The sequence below is a fragment of the Apodemus sylvaticus genome, chromosome 3 (genome assembly GCF_947179515.1).
Source record: "Apodemus sylvaticus chromosome 3, mApoSyl1.1, whole genome shotgun sequence".
NCBI lineage: Eukaryota > Metazoa > Chordata > Mammalia > Rodentia > Muridae > Apodemus > Apodemus sylvaticus.
This window is the reverse complement of record NC_067474.1, coordinates 142,893,613-142,905,988: the sequence shown is the minus strand read 5'-3', so window position 1 is coordinate 142,905,988 and position 12,376 is coordinate 142,893,613. Positions and strand designations below refer to the sequence as shown.

The 12,376-nt window shown below is 47.9% G+C and overlaps 1 protein-coding gene across 1 annotated transcript in view; it reads right to left on the bottom strand.

Annotated features, from left to right (window-relative positions):
• Yars1 (tyrosyl-tRNA synthetase 1) overlaps positions 1-12,376 on the bottom strand; it is a 29,867-nt gene that overhangs the window by 4,377 nt on the left and 13,114 nt on the right. The window contains exons 5-10 of the mRNA XM_052177439.1: positions 8,763-8,843; positions 7,071-7,163; positions 5,560-5,695; positions 4,964-5,049; positions 1,667-1,802; positions 922-1,019 (exon numbers count right to left, since the gene is read on the bottom strand). Of these exons, the coding sequence (XP_052033399.1) occupies positions 922-1,019; positions 1,667-1,802; positions 4,964-5,049; positions 5,560-5,695; positions 7,071-7,163; positions 8,763-8,843 (630 nt within the window). The remainder of the gene's footprint in view (positions 1-921; positions 1,020-1,666; positions 1,803-4,963; positions 5,050-5,559; positions 5,696-7,070; positions 7,164-8,762; positions 8,844-12,376) is intronic.

Here is a 12,376-nt window from a genome sequence, read left to right as displayed (position 1 = left end):
CAGGTGCTTGCCTGGCCACCTGAGTCAGAGCCCCAGATCCCATATGGAAGGAGAGAAAGGACTCTAACCTCCACACGTGGCATGCATATTCCTCCCAACCCCCAATATACAAACAGATAAGTGGGGGATGCCCACAGTGGGGTGGATTAAATGCTTGGTGAGTCATCTCTCCAGGGCCATCTGCTGTTCCCAAAGCTCCCCTGCCCTGGCCTTTTGGACAAGGTCTCACTATATAGCCAAGACTCGTCTCCAACTTGTGATCCTTATGCCTCAGCTTCCCACATTCTAGAATCCCAGGCATGAGCTCGTCCTGACTGGCTCTAAGAAGCCTTGAAGGGACGTTTACTTCACAAAGGTCTCGATTTGAGAAAACAAACCTGGTGGTTTGTGGAAAAATCTGATGGAGATTAAAGACTGACTGTTGGTGACTGTCATTACCCCCTAGGTACTATCCCAAGGGGTTCCAGGTGGCTGGGCATGGACTAATGTTGGCCGTGGTTAGGAAGCTTAGGCCCATAGAATGTCAAGGAATCAATGTCAGCGGAAACAAGTCCTAGAACAATGGTTCCCAGTCAATGATTGATCACATGACCTATCTGCAAAAAGGAGCCCCACACAGACCCACACTCCCACTGTCTAGGGGGGATAGTGGTCCACCTAAGGTAAGACCTAATGCTAGTCCAGGCAAGCAGATCCATCCTAGTTGGGCGCACCGTCAGGCTGTACCTGATGGCTACGCTCCCTCTGTGTTCCTGGCTGTGTTGCATGAGGTTCAGAGGCTGCTTGCCATCAGACACCAGGGCTCTGACCTAAATATGACTCCAGGGATGCTACTTCCCATCGCCAGCTAGGTTTCCTACAGATGGGAACATGCAAACCTAACCCTTCTCTGCCTCCTGGGATGTGCTGAGGAATGACTACCTTTTCCACGCTGAGGATTTTGCCCACACGGATATCCAGCCGGGATGGGATGACTTCCTCTGGTTCTGAGTTCTTGGCAGGGCCTTTGGCAGTAGGCTCTGGGAATGAGAACTCCATAGAGTCAGGACTCTCCCCTTCCCCCATCCCAAGGGCAGGCCACTCTCCCATCCCAAGTGCAGGCCAGTCCCCCATCCCAAGTGCAGGCCAGTACTGAGTGCCAGATGAGGACACTGAAAGAGGCAGGACTTAGGAGAGTCCCAGAACCCATCCACTGAGTCATACTTTAACATAGGCTCAGCAACCCTGCAGAAGGGAGTCCATTTCCCTCCACACCTTTTCTCTATTAGGCTGGAGGGCAGGACCTGTAGTGGTCTGGTCAACTCTGGGCATTTCTACTCATAAAATCCATGCAGAATTTGCTAAGTCTCTTCTGGAAGGATCACATAAAGTAGCTATGGTAGTACATATGCATCACAGGTAACTGGATGGCTAACTCATGAGGCAGAAGCAGAGAGATGGGAGTGGGAGGCGGTTAGGGTGAGCTTTTTCAAGAAGCCTGAACAGCCATGAACAGACGGCCCCTGTGAGTACCAACTGCAGACAAGCTCACTAAACCCGAGGCGGCTTCTGAGAGCAGCCTCACACTAGCCTCTCAGCAGTGTTGGTGCAGTAGCAGGTAACCAGACCACTGTTTGTCAAAGCAAGCCTCAGGTGCTGTCCCAGGCTCCTTCCCCAGTGGACTCACTCTGCTTTGCAGGATCTGGGTAGGCAGCACTGGCCAGCTTCTTCAGGGCTGGGGTATTAAACTTTTCTCGAATGGGGTCCAGCAACTTGTTCAGGGCTACTTCAACAGAATTCTTTAGGTCTCCAGGGTGTACAACCTGCAGAAGTAAACGAGGCCTGGTGAGACGAGGCCTGGGGCCCAGAGTTTATTAAAGGGGTGGCATGGCAGGCGGAAGTATGTTCCCAGCAGTCTGGAGCCTCAAAGCACTCTTATGGCAGAGACCGAGAAGGGTAACCGTTCTCAAAGGCAGGGGCCTGCCTGCCTGTCTCTCAGGCGGGTCTCACTATGTAGCCTAGGTTACCCTCAAACACACAATCTTCCTGCTCAGCCCCATGGAATGATGGAATCACAAATGCTTGCTGCTGTATTCAGCCTGACCCAGCTCTTCTGACTTTAAATTCTGTTCTAGCTTATGGGCTGTGTAGGCAGAGTGTGTTCTTTATTCTGATTCTCTTAGTCTTTTCCAGTCATACTCTGAGGTATAAACCAAACGTCAGCCATTGAAAATGTTTACACAGGAAACCCTGGGCCCATAGACTGAGGTACACGCAAGGATTAAGCTCCAGTTAGAGGTGGGACTGGATGCCTGATCCCTTTGTAGGTTTCATGTGCATTGTTTTCCCTGCATGTATGTCTGTGTGAGGGATCTGATCTCAGAGTTACAGACAATTGTGAGCTGCCATGTTTGTGCTGGGATCTGAACCCAGGACCTCTGGAAGAGCAGTCAGTGCTCCCAACAGCTGAGCCATCTCCCCAGCCCCGTCTTTACAAGTTCTATAGATGACAACTTTCAATGCTTTTCTGAGGCCCTGGGGATTGGACCCAGTGTCTCCCTAACACAGGCTAGGTGGGCTTTCTGTTGCTGAGCTATAACCTCAGTCCAGTCTTGGCTCACTTATCAAATGAGAGTAAACAGGCTGGGTCTGGTGACTCACACCTCTAGCAGTTTCAATCCTTGAGAGGCAGACGCAGGAAGGTTGCTTAGTGTCTGAGGCCAGCCTAGGCTGTGGTGCAAGACTCAGGAAACAATAAACAAAAATGTGGATTCTAGCAGGCATCTGAGTCAGATGAGCTCCAAGCCACACAACAAGGAGAGTGGTGCTGGGGCCCCCAGTGTGGCTGGGCATCCCTCCCCTGCTGCCCCTCCCCCCAGTGTGGCTGGGCATCCCTCCCCTTCAAGGCTGGTCTAGATGCTCCAAAGTCTGGGTGTCGATAGGATATCAAGAGAAATTCCACTAGGACCTTGTATGAAATGTTACAGTCAAAGTATAGGCACATGAAGGCTGGAGAGACTGCTCGGTGCTTAAAAGAGCACTTACTGCTCTTGCAAGGGACCCAGGGTCAATTCCCAGCACTCACACAACGGATCACAATCATTCATAACTCCAATTCCAGAGGATCCTCCTAAACCCTTTTCTAATTTCTGTAGGCATGAAGTCTGTTTGTGGTACACATACATATATACTCACAGGCAAAACATGCAGTTAAAGAGAACTTTAAAGGTGCAGACACAGTAAGAATTCCCTTCGAAAACCACCTCCAGGTGTATAAAGTGTATATGAAACAATGAATTGTGTGTGGTCACATGCCCTATATATCACACTGTGTGTATAAACATTCCCAGATTGGAAGAAATGTAAAGACTCAACCACTTCTGGGTTTTCCTTTTTTGAGACAGGGTTTTTCTGTCCTGGAACTCTGTGGACCAGGCTGGCCTTGAACTCACAGACATCTGCCTGCTTCTGCCTCCGAGTGCTGGGATTAAAGGCGTGCACTGCATTTGCCTGGATTTTTTGCTTTTCTGTTTTTCTTTATGGATTTTGGATAAGGGATATTAATTCAACCTGTAGTTTAGAAATTCATATTTTACTTTATGTCCTGCAGTTACCTTTTTGGACCTAAATCTAGCCTGGAAGTCCTTAGTTATTCTCAAGAGACATCCTTAGGTATGATCGCTGTGATATCAATGACAACATTCCTGTTTCTGATGCTACTTCTTCACTTCCTTGGGGCTAGTTAATTTTGAAAAGAAGCTTTAGGCCTGCAACTCTGCAGATGTGGATGAAGATTCAGTTTCCTGGGTACAGTACCCAGGCCATAAGTGCTCCACAGTCACTTGTCACTAGTGAGTGACTTCTCTCTCAGGCAGTGAAAATCAAAAATACGTGGACACACCCGACTGAAAGTCTGTCATGGCAAGTGCTGTGGGAACAGGTGACTGCAGAGTTCTCTAGAAGTTTCCTTCTAATTCTGCTCTGCATTCCCACAAAGAACTGCTTTCAGGGGTGTGGGTCGTGTGGCCTGCCTCAGACAGCAGAGAAGGGTTGCACAGCAATGTTTCTGACACATTCCCTAATAGGCCACATGCCAGACCTCAGGGACCAGAGTCTCCTCCAGCTGCTGCTCAAACCAGCTTGCAGCTAGCACTGCCTCCAAGCTGGCTCTCCTGCAGCCCCTGCACCTCTAAGGAAGGGATGGATGGCTAAGTCCAGTGAGTCAGCCTGCCTCCACCAGCTGCTGGGATTACAAAGTTTCTCTTAGGTGGTTCATGGTGGTGCCCACCTTTAAACCCAGCACTGGGGAGGCAGAAGCAGGCAGATCTCTGCGAGTCCAGGATAGCCAGGGTTATTATATTGGTCTTAAAAATCCAATGTATGTATATAAATCTTTTTTAGTTTTTGAAAGTTACATGTATATTTGTGTGCCTGGTACATGTGTCTTCCGAGGCATGAAGATTGCAGGGGAGTCTCTTGAGGCAGCATCCCAGGCAGTGTGGGCTGCCTGCTGTGGGTCCTGGTAACCGAACCCCAGTTCTCTTTTGAAAAAAAAAAAGTGTATCAAGGCATCTGGGTGTGAGCGTGTGCTGAAGACAGCCACGGAGAGGGCTCTTTACTGCATCTAGTCCTTTGGAGAGTACTGAGGATCAATAACTTAGGCTTGTGCTAATTTTGGTTTTTCAAGACAGGGTTTCTCTGTGTAGCCCTGGCTGTCCTAGAACTCACTCTGTAGACCAGGCTGGCCTCAAACTCAGAAATCCGCCTGCCTCTGCCTCCCAAGGGCTGGGATTAAAGGCATGTGCTACCACTGCCTGGCCTTGCCCACCTACTTAATAAAGTACTTGAATCTTCATCTATGTCAGTAACAAAATACAGCCTTGGTGGGTACCAAGACAGTGCTGTATGGTTCATTCACACAGACTGGCAGACAGGAGGGAGAGGGCTGTCAGACCCAGTGGTCTTCGTCTTTCTCTAGCATTACCTCAGCTGCGAAGTCCTTCTCCAGCTCCAGGTAAACGGTGTAGGTCTTGTTTCCACCCCACTTCTCATCTCTCAGAATCACAAACTCTACAACATAGCAATAAACAAGTCAGGCACCGCCAGTTCTAACTCCTTAACCCAGTGCAGAAGAGTGTGTGTGTGTGCGTACGAGTGCGTGTGTGTCATATTTAACATCTTTGACTTTTACCAGGTGAGTCATCTCACCAGCCCTGGCATTGGACTTTTTATTTTTTGCTGCTAGGACTAAACCTAGGCTGATGCCCTCAGCTACGCTTCCCTGTTCTCTAATAGGTAAGCAGCCACGCTGTACCCAGCGCTTAGAACGCTTTTGTATTCTAGTTCAATGTCTGTCTCTGTTCTCATTTCGGATTCACCTCCACAGCCTGACAACTCTCTAAAACCCCAGCTGGTAGTGAACACACAGACAACTAAGGCACAACCCGGCCTCACACACACATTGTATGCATGAAGTCAGGGCAGCCAGTCCATGCAGGAAGGACCTCTGACAACTTAAGCACAGTCCCAGCAGGAACTTGGATCTCTGAGCCTTGCCCTAAGAACGGCGGAGACTCTCACCAGACTGGAGAGGGAAGAGAACGTGCTTGACAAAGGACAGAAGCCCATTGTTCTCCACGTTGCCGGGCTCACAGAAGGCCTTCTTCAGCTTTTTCTTCACGTCCTCTTTCCGATCTAAGAGGTCGATTTTGGACTCCTAGAAGTCGGGAGGGAAGAGACCTCTTGTGGTTGAAAATGAGAACATACTCAACTAGTATTAACGCATACATTATATCATTTTAAAAAGTTTACTTTATTGAAGCCTGATCTGTCCATTTTTTCCTTGAGGGATTGCACAGCTTTTTTCTCTTCTTTTGAGCTAGGGTCTCATGTAACCCAGGCTGACATCAAACTTGCTAAAGATGCTCATGAACTGATCTTCCCGCCTTTACCTCTCCAGTGTTAGAATTGCAGGTATGTGCTGTTAGGCCTGCTTTATGCAGTGTTCAGTCAATCCCAGGGCTTCATGTATGCTAGGTGAGCATGTTACTAAGTTACATTCATATGCTACCTACCTACGCATCCATCCATCCATCCATCCATCCATCCATCCATCCATCCATCCATCCATTTTTAAAAAAAATGTGTGTGTGTACCTGAGTGTATGTACCCCACATGTGCAGGTGGCTACAGGACCAGAAGAGGGCGGTGGGTCCTCTGAAACTGGAGCTACAAGTGGTCTTGAGCCACCTGATGTGGGTGCTGGGAACTGAACCTGGGTCCTCTACAAGAATGTGTGTTCCTAACCACTGAACCATCTCTCTAGTTCCATATAAATTCTTAAACTGCCTGCCTCTACCTCCCAAGTGTGGGGCGTGTGCCACCATTACTTTTAGTTGCGTTAGTTGGCACAATACTCAGGAACAGTTTGAAGCCAGGGTTGGTGACATGGAAAGCTGGTAAAGGGGCCACCAAGGCTGACTTGTCACAAGTGGACAGTGTCACCAAGCCCAGCACAGGAGGGCTGCACTTATCACAGCCCTCGGAAGGACGAGATGCGGTCGGTACACTTGTTCTGATCGGCAGCAGCACTGTAACAAGCCGGCCGCCGCCTGGCTGGTGGTGTACTGAGTGATATAAGGTCACCCTCACAGCACACCAGGTGGCTAGGTCACTGTTCTTTCCAGTCTTCAATTTGTCTTTTGCTGGAGTTTTCTAGATTCAAGAAACGGTCGTGGGGGGGGGCCGGCAGGATGGCTCAGTGGGTAAAAGTGCCTGACGATTTGATTTCAATCCCTGGTCCCCACATGGCAGAAAGAGAGAACCAGCTTCCCTAAGCTGTCCTTTGGCCTATACACATGGGCCACGGCCAAGTGTGGATCTGCACAAATACACGCAGGTGAATGTCTGAGGATGCGGCTGTGAAGGATGTTTTCCTCATGCCCAAGAGGCTTTAGGTTCAATACACAAAACTAGATGAATGGGAACGAAGCAGCCTGGGGAAGTGCCTCACTGGGAAAAGAACTCAGACACACGGACAAGCACGCATGCATGCAGACACACAAAGTGTAAAGGAATGGTTAGCGATTTACCTCTTCTGACGAGCTCATTTTGCTTCCAGTTAACCCAGGGACCATGGGATTCATCAGATGGACCCGTTTTGAGTAGCCAAGTGCAGGGAGATACTAGAATGAAAAACACAAAATATAAATAAAGCACTAACGGTAAGCTAGCCAGGCACTGGCCTAGCACGTCCGATAAACATGCTGTGTTTGATCCCTAGGACCTCACAAACTGGGCACGGGGCCTGTAATCCCAGGTTTTGGGAGGTAGATGCAATTAGATGCTCAAGGTCATCCTTGGTTACACAGCAAATTCGAGGCTAGCCTAGGTTACAAGAGATCCTGTGTCAGAAAAGCCAACCTGCTATGCCAGGTAGGGTAACTTATGCCTTTAATCCCAGTACTTGGAAGGTGTAGCAGAGGCAGGAGGATCTCTGTAGCTGTAAGGAAAACTGAACTACATAGGAAGTTCTAGTCATCTAAGGTTAGATAGTAACATCCTGCTTTAACTCTTTTCCCCTCAAAACACACAAATCACGCCACCTTACCCAAGAAACATTGTATACATTTTCCCATTCATTAAATACATCTGAAAACTATCTTAATATAGTATGTGTGCACGTGTGCGCGTACATGTGCATGCTTATATGATGGTGTGCTCACCCACGTGGGTACAAGGCCAGAGGTTGACACTGGGATATCTTTCTCAATTGCTGACCTGGAGTTCCATCTCTTGACTACACTAGCTGGCTAACAAGCCCCAGGACCCACGGGGCTTCGCCTTTCTGAGACTGTTACTACAGACACACGCCTCAGAGCATCTCCTCAGCCCTCAGAACACTCTTCTTTAATTCTTTGTCACTGGATAGATATGCTTATTTCTAAATATTTGCTTTCAGTTAATAATGTGGCGAGTACTCACACACACAGCTCAAGCTTTATTTGCTTGTTTTTATTTTCTCAGGCCAGGTTTCCAGGGGCAGATTTTACTAGGTCAGAGGATAGGAACATTCTAGAGTTGACAAAGTATCCTAGGAATTTATATTTCTGCTTGAGTTGTTTTCTTTACACCTTGCCCAAATCAGGTTCCAAGAAGCTTTAAAAATAACCACCTACAGAGGCTGAGAGATGGCTCAGTGGTTAACAACACTGGCTACTCTTCTAAAAGTCCTGGGTTCAGAAGCTCGCAAGCACCTGTGACTTCAGGCGCAAAGGATCTGACACCCTCCTCTGGCTTCTGGTGCATAGGCATATGCAAATGAAATACCCATAATTATTAAGAGAAAGAAAAAAAAACTGAAACCAAAACCACGACAACAGCCTTCTCAATGTATTCAAGCTCTTTCCAGGAAAAGAACTATGTGTTTGTGCTGATTTCCTCCGAAATGCTGGTGACCTTCATCTCCTGGACCAGCAGATTCTACAAAACTCAGGGCAGTGCAAACCAAATGCTCTAGGAGATAATATCCTCCTGACTGGTAGGAACAGGATGGACCCGAATCTAGCGGCACAGCTTCCTGCGGGTTAGTGCTAGGAGTCAGTGGGCTGCCGAGGCAGACAGAGCAGGCTTGGTTACACCTGTGGTAGCCCGGACATTGTTTTCTCATCTGCAGAACAAGGACAGCCACTATCCAGCGTGCTTAGGACCAGTGTGACCGCATAGTATAGTTGAGTCAACTTCAGCTGTATACCTCAGAGCTGTGACCGGGGAGTGGACCTCACCTTCTCTGCAAAGGTAAAAATCTTCCTCTGATCAACACCGCCAAACTGGGCATCTACTTTTAAGTACTCTTCATCCAAAGCCTGTGGAAAGAAACATGGAGTGTTTACACCTATGACCATTGTCCCCTGTGGGTCTGAGTCAGAAAATTCTCAGTCACATGATTTGGAGCCAGGTGAGAAAGAAGCAACACAGAGCCCCCTGGTGGCTCAGAGACAGTTGTGAAGAACGTGTGTGAACATTACTGCATATGGAGTAGGCCCCTTTTTCAGGATGCTCAGAGTCCTACCTCAGTGGGGGAGGAGTCATACTAAAGGTCTCCCACCGAAAAGGCACGTCACATCAAAGAACTGGCACGGGGCAGTAACTCCTGCCAGCCGGCCAGTCAGCCATTATGAGTACTTGGGAGGTAGAAGCAGGAGGCGATACCAAGGTCATGAGTTCAAGACCAGCCTGGACAACACAGTAAAACACTCTAGGGAAAAAAAGACTCCCGAATTTGGGTGTGTGAGTGGTAAACACATATGCCTAACTTGCACAAGGTCCTGGATTCAGTCCTGAGCACCAAAGCCCCAATACAAAGGCTTATGACCACTTAGATAAGAGGAGAAGCAGGTTCTTTACCCAAGAGGCCCAAAGCTCTTTGGCAATGTGCAAGAACTGATTCTCTATTCTTACTGTGTGGGTCTTGGGAGACAGAAGTCAGGTCATCAGGCTAGGTGGCAAGTGCCTTAACTGTCCAAGCCATCTTGCTGTCTGAGATCCAGATCTTTTCTATAACTTTGTTTTTAAATCAAGTGTCCTTGATACTCTGGAGATGTAAGGAGGGTAATACGGAATTGCGTATAGTGTGGCTCATACCTATAATCCCAGCAATCAAGAGGCTGAAACACAGAGATTGCTATGAGGATTAGATCAATCGATGCTATGTAGTGAGCTACAGATCAATTGCTCCCCATTTCCCCAAAACCAAAACCAAAACCAAACCCAATCAAACCAAACCCCCAAAACCAAGCCAGTAAACCTGGACACTAACTGAACACTGTCCATCGCTCAGTACCCACCAGGCCTGGTGCCAGCCCTGTGGATTCAGGGGTGAAGCAGACCCACTTCCTCCCTGCAAGCGCAATTATATGCCTGGGGAGAGACACATAAACAGATCATTTCAGCACAGCATTTACGGGCTAACTACATGCTCATGTTAGGAACAGCGCCAATACCCGTGGTCTCGTCAGCTGGGCGTGGGGAAGTCTTCCTAGAACCAGACTGTGGGTTGACTTGAGGTTTCCACCTCTGACCAGGGGACAGAGTGAGAAGGCAGAGTGGGAAGTATTCAGGACAATGTGAGTGACTCAGCCTGGGAAAGCAAACTTCAAGAGACGTGGTGCTGGTGCATGAGGGAGGTTAGACAAGGAGGTGAGTGCCAGGTATGGTGGATGTGACTATAATCTCAGTCCTGGTGAGGCAGACGCAGGCAGATTCCCATGAGTTCAAGACCAGCCTACTCTACATAATAGGTTCTAATCCAGATAGAGCTACAAAGACTTTGTCTCAGAAATTAAAGCAGCTGGGGGAAGTGGTATACACCTTTAATCCTAGCACTGAGGAGGCAGAGGTAGGAGTTCAAGGCCAGCCCCCTTCATATAATGAGTTCTAGTACAGTCAAGCTACAAAGTGAGAACTTTTCTCAAAAAAAAAAAAGTAATAATAATAATAATAAAAAGAAAAGTCATTAAGTCCATAAGTGTCACATTAGTACTGTCTAGAGTGCCTTAGTACTGTCCTGCCACTGGACAGATTTAAGGAAAAATATGACCAGCACTGAAGAAAGATACCAGTCAGACAGGGCAGGGCATGGACTGGAGGTCTGTGTAGGCTAGAGACAGAGACAGAGAACACCACCAACAGGCTGTTGCAAGAGTCTAGATGAAAACACCCAGGAGCCAAAGCAATGGAGATGTGGAACAAGAACAAGCTCAAGAGGCTGAAGACATGGCTCAGTGGGTTTAAAGCACCGGCTACTCTTCTAGAGGACCCGGGTTCAAGTCCCAGCACACACATGATAGTTCACAACTGTCTCTAACTATAGTTCCAGGGGATCTGACACCCTCACACAGACAAAACACCAATGTACATAGAATAAAATAAATTAAAATCTTAAGTGAAAAATAAACTAGATTAAGAGCTGGTGTGTGTGTGTGTGTGTGTGTGTGTGTGAGCGTGTGTGCCACACGGATGTGGGGGACCAGGGACAGGAGTTGAGTGTTTGGTTGCTCCCACAGGAGGCAGTATCCCCACTAAACTTGGAGCTCACTAACTGGCCAGCCTTGCTAGTTAGTGACGGGTCAGCCCGTCTCTCTCTTAAGATTAGAAGCCATCTTATTACAAGTTAAATGCATTCATAGCACTTTCTGCAGGTCTTGACCCACTCTTGGGAATCTGACATGTTCCACACACCACACTCTGATCTTCACTTTGAAGAGATGTTCTGCCAAGTTCCTATGTAACCAAAAACTCTTAGGAGGCCCCTAGCCTTGCAGTTTGGGGCTGTAAGAACCCCATTTCTTGGGGCTCAGTGGTTAAGAGCACAGACTGCTCTTCCAGAGGTCCTGAGTTCAATTCCCAGCAACCTCATGGTGGCTCACAACCATCTGTAATGGGATCTGATGCCCTCTTCTCATGTATCTGAAGACAGCTACAGCTGGGAACACTGGATGTTCCTTTAGAGGACCTGGGTTCGATTCCTAGGACTCACATGGCCGCTCCTAACTGTCTGTGGAGACAAGGTGAGACTGGCTTCATCACCCTGAACTCGTGACACTCCTGCTTCTACGTTTCTAGTGCTCAGAATACAGGCCCAGGAGGAGCAGTGTGCAGATGCACACCTTCTTATGTGAAACTGTAGATCAAACTCACAGTCTAGTGGCAGCTAGGCAGATACTAGTAAGCTCACCTGCAGACATTACATTGTACTCACTATACTGCTTGAAAGCCCAGGCCTCACTGATTCCTCCATCTTATCTTCTTCTTCTTTTTTTTTTTTGGTTGTTGTTGTTTGGTTGTTTATTTGAGACAGAGTCTCTCTATGTAGCTCTGGCTGTCCTAGAACTCATGATGTAGACCAGGCTGAACTTGAACTCACAGAAGTCCATCTGTCTCCGCCTCCTGAGTGCTTGGGTTAAAGTTATGTGCCTCCACACCCAGCTGCTTCTCTAGTAGCTGGGGCTAATAAAGCTGTCTCACCTTGCTAAAATTTTAATAATGTTTTCCCTCCTTGGAGTGCTAGGGGCCAAACCTAGGCAAGCATTCTACCACTGTAATATTTGAAACCCTTAAACTTTCCCCCCCTGAAACAGTGTCTTACTATTTGCTCTGGCTATCCTTGTCCTGGAACTTACTACATAGTCCAAGATGGCCTTGAACTCACAGAGATCCACTGGCTCTTTGTTTGTTTGAGACAGACTCTGGCTAAGTAACTTAGGCCAATCTTGAACTCACAATGGAGCAGTCTTAAAGAACAGAAAGGAAATGGGGGAGATAGGAACTTACAACTGAAGAAAGAAAAGAGCCAGGAAAAAGGGCATTGTTGCCTGAAGAGTAAGTACATGGGCACAGT